Source organism: Rhinoraja longicauda, chromosome 13 (genome assembly GCF_053455715.1).
Source record: "Rhinoraja longicauda isolate Sanriku21f chromosome 13, sRhiLon1.1, whole genome shotgun sequence".
Classification (NCBI taxonomy): domain Eukaryota; kingdom Metazoa; phylum Chordata; class Chondrichthyes; order Rajiformes; family Arhynchobatidae; genus Rhinoraja; species Rhinoraja longicauda.
This window is the reverse complement of record NC_135965.1, coordinates 43,565,588-43,583,225: the sequence shown is the minus strand read 5'-3', so window position 1 is coordinate 43,583,225 and position 17,638 is coordinate 43,565,588. Positions and strand designations below refer to the sequence as shown.

The window sequence follows — 17,638 nt, the reverse complement described above, 5'->3', positions numbered from 1 at the left end:
TCTCTGGGACTGTGACCAACGTGCGCAAGTTCAACAATGAAAATGGCTGACTTCGTATTTCAATTTCTGTCTTTATAATGGAAAATTGAGACACTAAAAGAGTTCCATTGGCAGGGGGAACAGTTTAGAGGTTTGAAGTCCTCGATCAAACGAGATTAAATATTATCTGCATTTTAAAGTCGGTCAAATAATTTATAGTACTTCCAGCTACTGCGTTCTGTTCCAAATAATGACTGCTGTGTGATTGTACATAACATCTGAGTTAGCACAAATGTTAAAAATCTTATTTGCAGATGTATTTGTGTTTGGAGAATATTATTAAATTGCAATGCTGATTGTAATTTTGTGGATTGCTTGCAAAGTAAGAAAAATTTTCTACAAATCTGTATGTAGTTTAGGATTCTGCCAGATGTAACAAATGATAAATCTCTAATAAAATAGATATAATTTCATATGTGAAGGACTGAAATAATTACCTAAATGCCACTGTTTTGGAAAGTAGTCTGGCTTTTTTTTAGACTTTTAGTGATACAGCTTGGAAACAGGCCCTTCGGACCAGCGATCACCCCCATTCGCACTATCCTACACACTGGGGACAATTTACAATTTTACCAAAGCCAATTAGCCTACAAACCTGTACGTCTTGGGAGTGGGGAGGAAACTGCTGCACCCGTAGTCAGGATCGAACCTGTTTTCTGGTGCTGTAGGGAAGCAACTCTATCACTGGGCCTTTTGCTTTTATCTTTCCTGAGAATATTTTGTATATTTTATTCTAAAGAAGACCCTTATTTTAACAAAACCATTCTGTGTAAAATCTGTTTGGCAGAACGTTATTCATTGTTCAATTTTAGTCGCAGTTCTTTGTCAATGCAGTGTTTTATATTTATCACCACTTGGTCTGTAGACTTCTATGCCAGGGCAATTTGAGTGGTCAACCAAATACTTATGACGTAGAACATGGAACAGTACAGCACAGGAACAGGCCCTTCAGCCCACAATGTCCGTGCCGAACATGATGCCGAGACCAACTCTTATCTATCTTCGTGTGATCCATATCCCTCCATTCCTTGCATATCCATGTGCCCATCTATAAGTCTCTGAAATGCCACTATCCTATCTCCCTCCACCACCACCCCCAGCACTGCATTCCAGGCACCCACCACCCTCAGTTGAACTCATTCTACTTTTTATGCTCAGAACATAACTGCAAAACTTGCCCCGCACATCTCATTTAAACTTTGCCCCTCTCAGCTTAAACCTATGTCCTCTAGTATTTGACATTTCCATCTTGGGGGAGAAAGGTGGAATTGTAATGCTATATCATAATGCTATATACTTTATTATGTCTCCAATCAACCTCTGCCTTTCCCGAGAAAATAACCCAAGTCTTATTTAGTTTAGTTTAGTTTAGTTTAGTTTAGAGACACAGCGCGGAAACAGGCCCTTCAGCCCACCGAGTCCATGCCAACCAGCGATCCCCGCACATTAACACTATCCTAAACACACTGGGGACAATTTTTACATTTATACCAAGCCAATAACCTACAAACCTGTACATCTTTGAAGTGTGGGACAACACCGGGTGGCGCCACCTGCAGTGACTGCCTCGCCAACAGTCTGTCTGTCCTTTCTTCTTTTTCTTATTTTTAGTTTGTGTTCAAAGTATGTTTTGGTGTTCCTTGATTTGTTTTATGTGTGGAGGGGAGATGGGGGAAACCTTTTTTCAATCTCTTACCTCGACGGAGATGCGATTTTTTTTTCTGTATCGTATCTCCGTCCCCACTGCGGCCTATCATTGTGGAGTGGCGCGACCTTTCCTGGAGACCGACGGGCGTTCCAAGCCGCGGGAGTCTGCGGGACTTTAACAACCCGGAGCTTGCGTTCCCTTTGCCGGGGATCGAAGCTCCAACCGCGGGGCCTGTGGACTTTAACATCATGAAGGCCGCGGTCTCTGGTAAGAAGAGGCCGACTCGGGAGCTCCATGCCAAGGAGAGAGTTCCAACCGCCCCGAAGCGGGAGTTTTGATCTATATATATATACTCCGAGATCTTCGGTTTCCTCCCACACTCCAAAGACGTACAGGTATGTAGGTTAATTGGCTGGGTAAATGTAAAAATTGTCCCTAGTGGGTGTAGGATAGTGTTAATGTACGGGGATCGCTGGGCGGCACGGACTTGGTGGGCCGAAAAGGCCTGTTTCCGGCTGTATATATATGATATGATATGATATGATATATATATATATACATACATACACACACACACATATATACACATGATCAAGGATGACAGATTCACAACGCTTTAGGGTATAAAACAATTATGTTGCAATTATGTTTCATCAATTGTTCTGCTATTTTCAACTCATTTCAAATCATTTAATCGCCCAATCTATTACCCAGAGCCATATACTGTTTTAATTTTATTTTTTGGAAATTATACAGTTTTAACCATCCACTTTGAATGCATCAAAAAAGTCAGAATTACACCCTCATTTTGACCATACGCAATCTCTTGCTTTTATTCTATTCGATGTAGTTAAAAATCATCAACAAAACTATTCTATTAATTTTGCCGCAAGTTACTGATACAACAACACATGCTCGCTATTATTACAGCAGCAAGTTCTCTCATCGACGGAGTTAAACATACAAATCCAAAGTTAATTTCAGACATAATCTGAAACCATAAAGTGGCCTCGATAAAGTGAATGTTTCCACTAGTGGGAGAGTTGAGGACTAGAGGCCATAGCCTTGGAATAAAAAGATGTACCTTTAGAAAGGAGATGAGGAGCAATTTCTTTAGTCAGAGGGTGGTGAATCTGTGGAATTCATTGCCACAGATTGCTGTGGATGTCGTCAATGGATATTTTTAAGGCGGAGATTGACATATTCGTGTTTATTACGGATGTCGGGGTAAGGCAGGAGAATGGGGTTGTGAGGGAAAGATAGATCAGCCATGATTGGATGGCGGAATAGACTTGATGGGCCAAATGGCCTAATTCTGCTCCTATCACTTATGTACAGTGGCACAGCTGGTAGAGCTGCTGCCTCACAGCGCCAGAAACTCGGGTTCAATCCTGACCTTGGGTGCTGTCTGTGAGGAGTTTGCATGGAAGCAGTGCAAAGAGTAACTTGCAGCAACTGGGTCATGCAGTGAGCATCAAAACTGTTATGTTCAGCGCGGCATAAAGATAAAGTACACTCACACGTTCGTTGCCAGAATCGCGCCAGCCTTTATTTACCCAGAGTTCTCGGCTAATAAGGAACACCCACTCATTAACATGGCACATGAATATGCATGAATACATTACACTGCTCTCCCTTTTTTTAAAGTATTAAATCCAAGTACTCAGTTACAATTTTGGTGTTGTGATACTTGATTTAAACCAATACTTTTACCATACTTACAAAATTTCAAATGATAAACATAACACATTTATTTTACATATTCACACATTTTCGTTTTACTTGTAGAGTGAGTTGTCTAACTTACAAATTTAACCTAATTACTGGTTTGCGGTTCCTGCCTGATTGTCTAACAGTAACAGGTGCAACAGGCGTAACAGATGTACGTGTAGACTCAACAGTTGGCTTGTTCGGCTCTATTTTAGTACACTGACCTTGACTAGACAAGTCTGTTTCTTTATCTGTACTAACTGGATTTTGTGTATCAACCACAATAGTCTTTTCTAACTCACTTTCAGGCATTAGGAATTCATGCTCAGTTTTTGGTTCATCTTTGGCTGGAATCATTTGATCCACATGAACACTTTTGATCTTGTCTCCAACATCAACTAAGTATCTTTTTGTTCCACACACTTCCACTATTTTCGCAACATCCCATTTGTCTCGACTGGACTTGATGGGAGGACTGAGAACACGTACTTGCTCACCTGGCTTGAAGTTCCTCTCCTTTTTGTGGAAGTCAAGGTGACATTTTTGACTTAACTGTTTTTTGCTCAACTCTCGAGGCCAAATTGGGTTGAACTAGACTTAGGCGTATTCTTAGCCTTCTCTTCATCAACAGTTCTGCAGGTGAATAACCCGTAGTTGTGTGTGGTGTGGTTCTGTACTTCAGCAAGAAACTAGCCAAACGATGTTTCATGCTGAGCTTTGAACTACCCTGCAAAACCTGTTTCTTGAGAGCCTCTTTGACAACTCTAACAGACCTTTCCGCCGCCTCATTGGAGGCCGGATAGTATGGAGGAACAAGTGTGTGTTTTACCCCGTTACGCTGCATGAACTCTTTGAACTGTTCTGAACGAAACTGAGGTCCGTTATCAGAAACAAGTTCTTCTGGTAAGCCATGACATGCAAAAATCGATCTCAACTCGTCTATGGTACGCTCAGCAGTAGTGCTTGATCCCATATGCTTAGCCTCAATCCATTTGGAATGACTATCTACTAGTACCAGAAAATTATCATTACCCTTTTCACAAAAGTCTACATGAACTCTCTGAAACGGTCTACCTGGCCATGACCAGGGTTGCAGTGGTGTTTTTGGTGGTTTACTCTGGCAATTTTGACACACGCTACATTTGCTCACCAGTGACTCAATGTCACTGTCTATACCAGGCCAATACACAAAACTTCTAGCAATTGACTTCATGCTTACTATGCCAGGATGTTCGGCATGAAGTTCGTACATAATCTTGTTTCTTAAAGACTCTGGTACAACCACTCTGTAACCCCACTTTATGCATCCCTGCTCACATGATAATTCATGTCGTCGATTATAGAAAGGCTTCAGTTCCGAGTTTGATCCACTCTCGACTTCAGTCCAACCATTCAATGTCTGTTCATAGACACTCTTCAGCACAGTGTCCTTCTCTGTTTCAGCTGCAATTTCTGTTGCAGTCACTGGAAAGTCTTCATCTACGACTTGCAGTGTGTAGATTGAGTTCTCGCTTCCCACATCAGAGTTCTCATAGGGCAATCGGGACAATGCATCTGTGACTGCGTTGCATTTGGAGCTTCTGTACTCCACCTTGTAGTCATACTGGGACAACAGAATTGCCCAGCGCTGCATCCTTGATGCCGCCATGGAAGGTATAGCTGACTTGGGACCAAGTATCGTGAGTAGTGGTTTATGATCAGTCACAAGGGTGAATGGTCTGCCAAGAAGAAACTGGTGGAATTTCTTGATTCCGAACACAATGCTGAGTGCTTCCTTTTCTATCTGTGCATAGTTGCGCTCACTTGGTGATAGAGTGCGGGAGGCAAAAGCAATAGGCTTTTCCTGTCCGTCATCCATTACGTGGCAAATCACTGCACCTACACCATAACTCGAAGCATCACAAGCAAGTTTCATCTCGCGCGTCGTGTCGTAGTGAACAAGGAGTTTGTCACTTGTCAGGTTTTTCTTGCAGATGTCGTATGCATGTTGTTGTTCCTTTCCCCACATCCAATTCTCATCCTTTTGTAACAGATGATGTAGTGGCTTTAGCATCTCATTTGTCTCGACTGGACTTGTTGGGAGGACTGAGAACACGAACTTGCTCATCTGGAAGGAATCGTGCATAGAACTGCACCATCCCAAGGAATGATCGTAGCTCTGACACATTGTTGGGCGTTGGAGCATTCACAATTGCTTCAACTTTCACCTTCACAGGGCGCAGTCCGTTGGAATCTACTTTGAGTCCAAGGTAGATCACCTCTGATTGTGCAAATGTACATTTGCTCTTTCGTAGTTTGACGTTGTGGCAGTTCAGTCATGTGAGAACTTGCTCGAGTATCTCCAGATGTTCTTCCATGCCCACTGTGAATATCAGTAGATCATCCTGGTTGCACACACAGTGTGGAATGCCTTGCAACATTTTGTCCACGATGGACTGAAAGATTTTCGGGGAAGAGTTCACACCATAGGGCAGCTTTGTATAGGAATACAAGCCCTTATGTGTGTTGATGGTCAAGCACTGCTGACTTTCTTTGTCAACATTGAGTTGGGCATAAGCGTGAGACAAATCCAGCTTAGTGAAGACTCTTGCTCCGCTAAGTTCTGCGTACAGATCCTGCGAGGTTGGCAAAGGATACTGTTCGTCGTCAACAGCTTGGTTGATTGTGACTTTGTAGTCACCGCATAGTCGAACAGTTTTGTCAGCCTTGGGTACAGCCACAATTGGCGTTGCCCAGTTGCTCTGGTCTGTCTTCACGAGTACTCCATTCCGCTCCAACCTGTTGAGTTCTTCCTCCACTTGTTGCTTTAGCACATATGGTACTGGTCTTGGTCGACAATTCACAGGTTTCACATCTTGCTTCAGTCGAATGTGTGCAGAGTACCCTGTTATTCCCGTGTAACTATCAGCAAATATTTCAGCATGTTTGCTTACGACATTTTCAAGACGTGATTTGGACACATCGACGCTGCAAATGTTCTTCCAGTCTAATTTTATTTTACTCAGCCAATCTTTTCCAAGGAGGGTTGGTTTATTTCTGTAGCTGGCCACTATGATGGGCAGTGTTACTGACTGGCCATTACACTGAACTTTACAATTCATTTGTCCGCACGTCTCCAAGGCTTCGCCCGAGTAGGTTCTCAGCTTGACCTTACTCTCGGACAATGGTGTCTTTGAGAACTTTATTTCGTATAGGTCTTTGCTCATGACCGAACAGTTTGCTGCCGTGTCAATACACATATCAATTAACTGTTCATTAACCAATAGTTTAATTCGAAAGTCCTTGTCTTGGCTGGTTATAGGCTTATTGACATCAGTTGCATGAATGATGTACAACCCAAGTTCATTGTCATCCGGGTTCATCTGTAAGTTGTGAACTCTTTTCTGGCGTTGTAGTGTGTTTCCCACTTTAAGCTTGGCCCGACATGCTGAGGCGATATGGACTTTCTTCTGGCAGTTATAGCACTTAGCTGTTTTGAACTGACAGGATTGGGATGGGCGATTACCGTTGCAACGATAACAACTGGCTGCACTCGGCTCCCCGCCATACTTCGGTTTCAGTTTAGCCCCTTTTGGTTTGGCCATAGGCGCTGCTTTGTGACTGTACACGGCCACTGCAGTATGTGGTGAACGAAACTTGCGAGCATTCTTTGATGCCATCTCCATTGTAGTAGCAATCTTGCATGCTATCTCAAATATGACTTTCATATGAGGAAAGACTGGATAGACTGGGCTTGTACTCGCTGGAATTTAGAAGACTGAGGGGGATCTTATAGAAACATATAAAATTCTTAAGGGGTTGGAGAGGCTAGATGCGGGAAGATTGTTCCCGATGTTGGGGGAGTCCAGAACCAGGGGTCACAGCTTAAGGATAAGGGGGAAGTCTTTTAGGACCGAGATGAGAAAACATTTCTTCACACAGAGAGTGGTGAGTCTGTGGAATTCTCTGCCACAGAAGGTAGTTGAGGCCAGTTCATTGGCTATATTTGAGAGGGAGTTAGATGTGGCCCTTTTTGCTAAAGGGATCAGGGGGTGTGGAGAGAAGGCAGGTACAGACTACTGAGCTGGATGATCAGCCATGATCATATTGAATGGCGGTGCAGACTCGAAGGGCCGAATGGCCTACTCCTGCATCTATTTTCTATGTTTCTATGTTTCTATGTAAATGTAAGATCTGGAGTGCTCATGAGTCTGGACTGAATTCGTTCGTCCACTAGACCACAAACAAATCTGTCGCGTAATGCGCGTTCGAGAAAGGTTCCAAAGTTACAGTGCAATGTTAAGTTTTTCAAGGCAACAATGTACTCACTGATTGTCTCGTTTTGCTTCTGGTTTCTCATGCCGAATTTGTAGCTTTCTGCAATTTCCAGAGACTTTGGGTTGAAGTGCTCCTCCAACTTCTTTATCATGTCACTGAATGGCACATCTTTTGCCTTTATGGGCGCAAGGATATTCACGAGTGTGCCGTACACTTCAGGTCCGATCTCCGTGAGCAGAATCGCTTTCATGCGTTCACGAACGGCCTTGTTTGTTGCAGCCACTACCTCTCCTTCACCACTAGTCTCTGTGATGTTGTTTGCCATGAAGAACATGTTTGCTCTTTCCATATAGGAGCTGAGCGGCTCTCTACTTTTGTCAAAGATGCCCAGGCTTCCGATGTAGCCCGTGGACGCGGCCATTTTATCCCTCTCTTTTTTTAAACAAAAGAACGAGGAAAGTTTTTTTTTGCACAAGCTCAGATTTCCTGCCTGTTATCATATATCATCATATATATACAGCCGGAAACAGGCCTTTTCGGCCCTCCAAGTCCGTGCCGCCCAGCGATCCCCGTACATTAACACTATCCTACACCCACTAGGGACAATTTTTACATTTACCCAGCCAATTAACCTACATACCTGTACGTCTTTGGAGTGTGGGAGGAAACCGAAGATCTCGGAGAAAACCCACGCAGGTCACGGGGAGAACGTACAAACTCCTTACAGTGCAGCACCCGTAGTCAGGATCGAACCTGAGTCTCCGGCACTGCATTCACTGTAAAGCAGCAACTCTACCGCTGCGCTACCGTGCGTTCTGGTGTAGCAAAGCACCTAAAACTTAGCAGTACAAAAACTATGCTAGCTATGCAAAACAAACTGTCTCCTCCACAATCCCGTCCTTGTCGCCAATTTTGTTATGTTCAGCACGGCATAAAGATAAAGTACACTCACACGTTCGTTGCCTGAATTGCGCCAGCCTTTATTTACCCAGCGTTCTCGGCTAATAAGGAACACCCACTCATTAACATGGCACATGAATATGCATGAATACATTACAAAAACAAAATAAACTTTTGTAGTATTTTGTGTTGGAAGGAACTGCAGATGCTGGTTTACTGTGAAGATAGACACAAAATGCCGGAGTAACTCAGCGGGACAGGCAGCATCTCTGCAGAAATGGAATAGGTGACATTTCAGGTTGAGACCCTTCTTCTGACTGAGAGTCAGGGGAGAGGGGAACTAGAGGTATGAAAAGGTACGAAGAACAAAAGAATAAAAAGCGCAAATCAAGGCCAGCAAGGATGATCAAGGTAAGGTGGAGCCCGCAATGGTCCATTGCTGGCTGTGAAAGAGGTGATAACGAGGGGGTGCGAACAGTGAAACTAAGCAGAACGACAGTGAAACTAGCAGGACGACTAGGATGGGGGAGAGACAGAGAGAAAGGGAATGCAAGGGTTACTTAAAATTGGAGAAATCAATATTCATATTTAACCCTAACATAAGGATGTTCAATAACATCTTGGACATCTCCTCTGTGAAGTCGATATCCACTTACGAAGACACCTTTCACTTTCCCCTCTCCAAATTCCTATCTGCTGCACTATGCTGGGTTAGGACACAGGACAGCTTTATCTTTGGCAGCTTACACCCCAGCGGTATGAGTATTGACTTCTCTAACTTCGAGTAATCTTGCGTTCCCTCTCTCTCTATCCCTCTCCCTTCCCAGTTCTCCGGCCAGTCTGACTATCCCCTTGATTACATTCTATCTCTGTTTGCTTTGTTGGCACCTTCTCCTCGATAACAATGGTCTATTCTATATTTTCCTTGATCCGCATCTCTTCTGATCTCTTGCACTTCCTTATCTCAGTAACTCCCTCTCCCCTGACGCTCAGTCTGAAGAAGGGTCTCAGCCCGAAACATCACCCATCTATCCAGAGATGCTGCCTGTCCCGCTGAGTTACTCCAGCATTTTGTGTCTATCTTTGATCCTGATAGTGTGTGGTATCGCAGGGAACAGTACACGTGCTCCAACTATTCACAGCATTTATTAACAAGTTGGAATAAGGAAACTCACATGTAACGTCTTATTCTTCCAATAACACAAATCTGGGTGGGGCTGTGAGATGTGCTGTCACCAAACTTTCAAGGCAATTTAGACTAATTGAATAGCTGGGGAAAATATATTTTGAAGTGCACACTTTAGAAGGTAAAACTGAATGGCAGAGTATTATTTAAACCGTGATGAAGTAGGAAATATTTATGTACAAACAAATGTGAGAGTGAGCGATTAAGAAATGTTGATGTATACAAGGATTTGGAGGTCCTTTTGTTCAAGAACTGCTTCTTTCCCGCTGTTATCTGACTTCTGAACGGTCCTTCCATAAGCCAGGGTACTGTCCGATTCACCTCTACCATATTATGGACATTGGACTTAGTCTGTGCACTACAATGCTAAGAACTATATTCTGCACTCTGTATCTTCCCCTTTGCTCTATCTATTGTACTTGAGTTTGATTAAATTAATGCAGAGTGTTATCTAATTTGGACAGCATGCAAAACAAAGCTTTTCGCTGTACCTTGGTAGATTTGACAATAATAACCTAAACATAAACACCAGTCACTGAAAGCAAACATGCCAGTTCAGCAAGCAGTTGAAAAGGGAGAATAATACGTTGGCTTTTATTGCAAGAGGCTTTGAGTGCAGGAGCAAGAGTGGCTAACCATAATTACACCTGGCTTCGTGAGAACACGGCGCTGCCGCAGTAGAGTTGCTGCCTTACAGCACCAGGGACCTGGGTTTGATCCTGACCATGGGTGTATGTCCGTACAGAGTTTGTACGTTCTCCCCCTGACCCGCGTGGGTTTTCTCCGGGAGCTCCGGTTTCCTTCAACACTCCAAAGACACACAGGTCTGTAGGATAACTGGCTTGGTATAATTGTAAATTGTCCCTAGTGTGTGTAGGATAGTGTTAGTGTGCGGGGGATCGCTGTTCGGCGCAGACCCGGTGGGTCAAAGGGCCTGTTTCCGTGCTGTATCTCTGCACTAAACTAAACTAGACACGTCTACAGTTCTTCTGCGTTCGACTATGTTCCTCTCTTCAGCGATGCTGCCTCAGCGACTGAGTGCTCCAGGCAGTTTGTTTTTGTTTCCATTTACCAGCATCTGCAATTTTTTGCTTAAACAACAAAATGAGGTCGAAACAAGGAACTGCAGATGCTGGTTTACAAAAATACACAATGATGTTGGTGACTCCAGTGGGTCAACACCAACTGTGCAAAATGGTTACCCACTTCACTCCCACCAGCTTTACATAACGTTGATTCAGAAAATAACTTGCATTTGTAAAAAGTAGTTTAATATTTACAGGGACTTGAGTCTCCAAACTGCTTAATCCACATTGTAAGGGTTTGTGTATCACAGGACCTCAATGTCATCAAAATATCAAAAATATTGTTATATTCTCATTGTTTAATGGTTAATCAACACTGTAAATAATCACAACCTGTTCCTTTTAATATCACAAACAATTACAATTAGTTTTTAAAATTTGTTTACAGGCACAACTTGTCTGGTTGCACTGCTCTCTGATAAAGAGCTGACGGTTGCAAATGTCGGCGATTCTCGCGGAGTCCTGTGTGATAAAGATGGAAACGCTGTCCCTCTCTCACACGACCACAAACCTTATCAGTTGAAGGAAAGAAAGAGGATAAAACGAGCAGGTAACGGGAAGAAAAAAAACCAAAAGCTCATATTAACCTCATTTGTGTCTGTTTTTTAATCTTATAAACTTGTTGGTATGTTTCCTTTCCCTACTAAATGGACAATTGTGAAGTACTTTATCACTTGTTTGTGCAGAGAGGAAGCCTTCATTATCAATGGAGATTGTCATAGGTAGTTTGTTCTTGTTTTGATGTGTTTCAGTGTTATTTAATCCATGATTGAGCATTATTGTTTAGTTTAGTTTATTATGGTCATGTGTACCGAGGTAGAGTGAGGCACACTGTCACAGCGGTAGAGTTGCTGCCTTACAGCGCCAGAGACCCGTGTTCGATCCTGACTACGGGTGCTGTCTGTACGGAGTTTGTACATTCTCTCTGTGCCCACATGGCTTGTATACACTGGAATTTAGAAGGATGAGAGGAGATCTTATCGAAACGTATAAGATTATTAAGGGGTTGGACACGTTAGAGGCAGGAAACATGTTCCCAATGTTGGGGGAGTCCAGAACAAGGGGCGACAGTTTAAGAATAAGGGATTTAGAACTGAGATGAGGAAAAACTTTTTCAGCAGAGAGTTGTGAATCTGTGGAATTCTCTGCCTCAGAAGGCAGTGGAGGCCAATTCTCTGAATGCATTCAAGAGAGAGCTGGATAGAGCTCTTAAGGATAGCGGAGTCAGGGGGTATGGGGAGAAGGCAGGAACGGGGTACTGATTGAGAATGATCAGCCATGATCACATTGAATGGCAGTGCTGGCTCGAAGGGCCGAATGGCCTCCTCCTGCACCTATTGTCTATTGTCTTCGGGTGTGCCGGTTTCCTCCCACATTCCCAAGGATGTACAGGTTTGTAGCTTAATTGACTTCCGTAAAGATTGTAAATTGTCCCTAGTGTGTAGGATAGTGCTAGTTTACAGGGTGATCGCTGGTCGGCGCAGACTCGGTGGGCAGAAGGGCCTGTTTCTGCGATGTATCTCTAAACTAAACTAAAAACACTTTTTTGTTACGTGCTATCCAGCCAGTGAAAGGACAATCAATATGGTACACTCTAGTTACAAATCAAGAGACAGTGGTATCATGTTAATTTTCAAACTCCATGTAATTGAGGCCAACACCATGGTTTGTGTTGGTCGTTGTAGATGTAGGCTTTGGCTTCTCCTTCACCCTCTTTTGGTGAGGCTGCACTTGGAGTCGTGTGTTCAGTTTTGGTCACCGTGTTGTAAGACAGATGCCATTAAGTTGGAAACAGCGCAGAGAAGATTTACGAGGACCATACTCAAGGGTCAGAGCTACTGGGAGAGGTTGGGCAGGCTAGGACTTTATTCCTTGGTGCTGGAGGCTGAGGGGTGAGTTTACAGAGGTGTATAAAGTCACGAGGGAAATTCATAAGGTGAATGCACAGAGCATTTTTCCGAAGATAGAGGAATTAAGAAATAGAGGACCTAGGTTTAAGATGAGAGAGGAAAGATGTAACAGTAACCTGAGGGGCAACTTCTTCACACAGTGTGTTGGGGATATGGAATATCATCATATCATATATATACAGCCGGAAACAGGCCTTTTCGGCCCTCCAAGTCTGTGCCGCCCAGCGATCCCCGTACATTAACTCTATCCTACACCCACTAGGGACAATTTTTACATTTACCCAGCCAATTAACCTACCTACCTGTACGTCTTTGGAGTGTGGGAGGAAACCGAAGATCTCCACGCAGGTCACGGGGAGACCGTACAAACTCCTTACAGTGCAGCACCCGTAGTCAGGATCGAACCTGAGTCTCCGGCGCTGCATTCGCTGTAAAACAGCAACTCTACCGCTGCGCTACCGTGCCGCCCTGACAAGGGAGGTAGCTGACTGAATGAGCTGACAAGGGAGGTAGTTGAGGCAGGTACAAAACAACATCGAAAAGACATTTGGACAGGTACATGGATAGGAAAGGTTTCAAGGAATAGGTGCCAGGCCCATGCATATAGATATTTTAAATGAGTGATCTTGGTCAGCATGGATGTGTTAGGCCGAAGGGCCTGTTTCCATGCAGTCTGACTCTGTGACTGTTGATGTTTTCATGATAAACCTTTTCTGGTTTATCATTTTGCTCCCTTATAGGAAGGATGTGGAGATTTTGGAGAGGGTACAGAGGGTACAGATGAGGTTTACTAGAATGCAGCCTGGATTACAGCTATTAGCTGTAAGGAGAGATTGTATAAACCAGGGACCATTCTTTGGAAAGAATTCCAAAGCCTTATAGCGGGTAAAAAAGGACTTGGTTTAATGTTGCAGGGACTTCAGCTCTGTGGAGAAGCTAAAGAAGGCAAGGTTGTAGTTTAGTTTAATTTACTTTAGAGATACAGCATGGAAACAGGCCTTTCAGCACACTGAGCAGGGCCGTCTTAACGCATGGGCCTGATGGGCACTTGCCGGGGGCCCCACGAGCATAGGGGCCCCATGCTGATCTGTGTATGTTAAGTGACTTGCAATAAATAAATACTACTTTGTGGCGGCTCCCAAGGGTCGGGCCATACTACTACCGACCCCTCGGCACGGGAATGGACCAGTCCAGGGAGGCGGTCCGGTACCATGTATATAAGGACAAGGTTTTGGGCGCGAAGCAATTCCGGCAGACTCGACCCGTCTGATAACCGAGGTATAATAAAACATAACGTCCCCGAAATACCTGGCTCCTTGCCTTTATTTCGGGCCTCTATCGACGTGCCACATTGGTGACCTCGACGGTCCATTCAGACTAGGATGGACAAACAATGGATAGCCGACCAGGCCGCAGCTGTCGATGCGGTAGCCATCAAGCTCCCGACCTTCTGGACCACCCGGGCTCGCGTTTGGTTTTACCAAGCGGAGGCCCAGTTCCAGCTGCGGGGCAACACAACGGATGACACCCGTTTTTTCCACCTGGTGGGAGCCCTTGACCAGGACACGGCCGAAGAGGTAACGGAGTTCCTCCAGGACCCCCCGGCCCACGATAAATATGAAGCCCTTAAGGAGCTGCTGCTCCAAACCTACGGGCTAACCCGAATGGAGCGGGCCGAAAGGCTCCTCCACATGCCAGGCCTCGGTGACCGGCGCCCATCTAGCCTCCTGAAGGAGATGGTCTCGTTGCTCGACGGGCACAGATCGTGCCTGATGTTTGAGTATACTTACCTGCACCTGCTGCCGGCCGACATTCGCCTGCAGCTCACAGACGCCTCCTTTGACGACACCCGGGCCCTCGGCAGGCGCGCGGACGTACTGTGGGCGGCGCGCCGTGATGACGTCAGCGTGCTAAACGTCACTCGAGAAGCTCCCGATTTTCTCCGGTCGGGCGGGGGAGCTGTGGAAGGAGTGACAGCTATGCCCCGGAGGCCTGCGAGATTGCCCCCGGTGGCCATTGCGGGTCCTGCACCCGCACATGCACCTGCAGTCCCACACCAGCAGGCTCCAGCCAGCACCAGCAGGAGGTACTGGTGTTAGACAATATACAATAGACAATAGACAATAGGTGCAGGAGTAGGCCATTCAGCCCTTCGAGCCAGCACCGCCATTCAATGCGATCATGGCTGGGGTGCGGCAGCCCAACAATGCCGCCAGCCGTGCACGTTCCCGGGAAACGCCGGGGCCGGATGCCAATAGTCCCCGCGGCGGCCGGCCAGATTCACCGCCTCTTCGCCTGGGATCGGCGCTCCGGGGGCCGCTTCCTCGTGGATACCGGGGCGGAGCTGAGCGTCCTGCCCCCTTTGCCGCTGGACATTCGTTCTGGGAAGCGGGGGCCCATCCTCACCGCGGCAAACGGGAGCCACATTCAGACTTATGGCGTCCGCAAGGTCCACATCGTTTTCGGCGCCAGTCATTTCACGTGGCAGTTCACGATCGCTGACGTCTCCCAGCCGTTGCTCGGGGCTGACTTTCTGCGGGCTCATTCTCTCCTCGTGGACGTCAGGCAGCAGCGCTTGGTCCACTCCGCCACGATGGAGCCCATTGCGCTGCGGCTGAATGAGCCCATTATACGCCCGCTGTCGTCCGTGGACTCCCATTTCGCTCGGGTTCTGGCGGAGTTTCCCGATATTATGGCCCCACAATTCCGGTCGTCGACCCCCAAGCATGGGGTGTTCCATTATATAACAACTACCGGCCCACCCCTCCACGCACGAGCACGCCGACTGCCGCCTGAGAAGCTACGCCTGGCATGACAGGAGTTCCGCACGATGGAGTCCTTGGGGATCGTCCGCCCTTCCAACAGCCCATGGGCATCCCCACTCCACATGGTCCCCAAGGCAAACGGGGGCTGGAGACCTTGCGGGGATTATCGGCGGCTGAACGTCGCTACCGCCGAGGACCGATACCCCGTGCCCCACATCCAGGACTTCAACGCCCATTTGGCTGGGGCCACGATATTCTCGAAGGTGGATCTGGTGCAAGGTTACAACCAGATCCCGGTCCACCCGGAGGATGTGCCCAAGACGGCAATCATCACGCCGTTCGGACTCTAAGGGTTCGTACGGATGCCGTTCGGCCTCAAGAACGCCGCGCAGTCATTTCAGCGGTTAATGAACGGCGTGTGTCGCGGGCTGGATTTCCTGTTTGTCTACCTTGACGACATGTTGGTAGCCAGCCACTCGCGGCAGGAGCACTGTGCCCACCTCCGGCAGCTTTTCCAGCGGCTCAGCGAGCACGGGTTGGCTATAAACCTCGCCAAGTGCCGCTTTGGCGTGGCCACAATCGACTTTCTCGGCCACCGTGTGTCCTCGCAAGGAGCGGTTCCCCTGCCGGACAAAATAGACGCCATCCGCCGGTTTCCCCGTCTGTCCTCGGTGCGTGGCCTGCAGGAGTTCGTCGGCATGGTGGCCTTTTATCACCGGTTCCTGCCATCCGCGTCCCACATCATGCGGCCGCTATACGAGCTGCTGGCAGGCAAGCGTAAGAACGTCGTATGGACCGACGAGGCGGTAACAGCCTTTGACGGCGCGAAGGAGGCCCTGGCTCGGGCTGTGCTGCTGTTTCACCCACGGGATGATGCCCCGACAGCCCTTACGGTGGACACCTCAGAGTTGGCGGTTGGTCGAGGGGAAGGAAAACCGGGTGGCTGACGCGTTGTCTCGCCCAGCCATCAATGCCGTTTTAGAAGTGGTACCCGGCATTGATTATTCTGCCCTGGCGGAGGCCCAACTATCGGACGGGGAGATGCCCGCCTACCGGACTGCCATCTCTGGCCTCCGCCTTGAGGATGTTCCCCTCGGCCCCGGAGCAGCGACGATACTATGCGATGTGTCGGCAGGTCAGCCGCGCCCCATCGTCCCGGCTGCGTGGCGCAGGAGGGTGTTCGACGAGGTCCACGGGCTGGCTCACCCATCCATCCGGGCGACGACCGCATTGGTAGCTGCGCGGTTCATGTGGCATGGTCTGCGCAAGCAGGTTGGCCACTGGGCCCGCACCTGCATTCCGTGCCAGACGGCAAAAATTCAACGCCACGTCCGGGCGCCACTCCAAGGGATCGGTCTACCCTGCCGCCGTTTCGACCACCTGCACGTGGACATTGTGGACCCGCTCCCGCCGTCCCGGGGCATCACCCACCTCCTCACGGTGGTGGACCGCTTCACGCGGTGGCCGGAGGCCATACCACTGGCCGATACATCTACAGCCACATGCGCTCGTGCGTTGGCCGCGCACTGGATTGCTCGCTTTGGGGTGCCGGTGGTCATCTCATCGGACCGGGGGCCACAGTTCACCTCCGAGCTGTGGTCGGCCATGGGCCACCTGTTGGGCGTGCGGCTGCACCACACCACGGCCTATCACCCGCAGGCAAACGGCCTGGTGGAGAGGTTCCACCGGCAGCTGAAGGCAGCGCTGAAGGCGCGACTCTCCGGCCCCGACTGGATGGACGAGCTACCATTGTTCTTTCTGGGCATCCGGACTGCGCCCAAGGAAGACCTGGCTTCATCCTCAGCGGAGCTCGTCTACGGGTCCCCGCTCACGGTGCCCGGGGAGTTCGTGCCCTCGTTGCCGGGGCGAGAGGAACCGCCCTCATCCACCCTACAGCGCCTCCGAGAGCGAGTTCGCAAGCTCGCACCCGTGCCGACGTACCGCCATGGGACATTCCGCCCTTACGTGCCATCGGCCCTCCGGGACTGCGCCTTTGTGTTCCTGCGCCGTGACGCCCACCGGACGCCACTCCAGAGGCCGTATGAGGGCCCGTACCGGGTGCTGGAGCACGGACAGACAACCTTTGTCTTGGACATGGGGGGCCGGCCGGAGGCCGTGTCAATTGACCGCCTGAAGCC

General features: G+C 47.8%; 1 protein-coding gene across 1 annotated transcript in view; it reads left to right on the top strand.

The window, feature by feature from the left end:
- Positions 1–17,638, top strand: part of ppm1lb (protein phosphatase, Mg2+/Mn2+ dependent, 1Lb) — a 119,594-nt gene that overhangs the window by 90,873 nt on the left and 11,083 nt on the right. Inside the window, exon 4 of the mRNA XM_078410866.1 lies at positions 11,214–11,375. Coding sequence (XP_078266992.1) covers positions 11,214–11,375 — 162 coding nt within the window. The remainder of the gene's footprint in view (positions 1–11,213; positions 11,376–17,638) is intronic.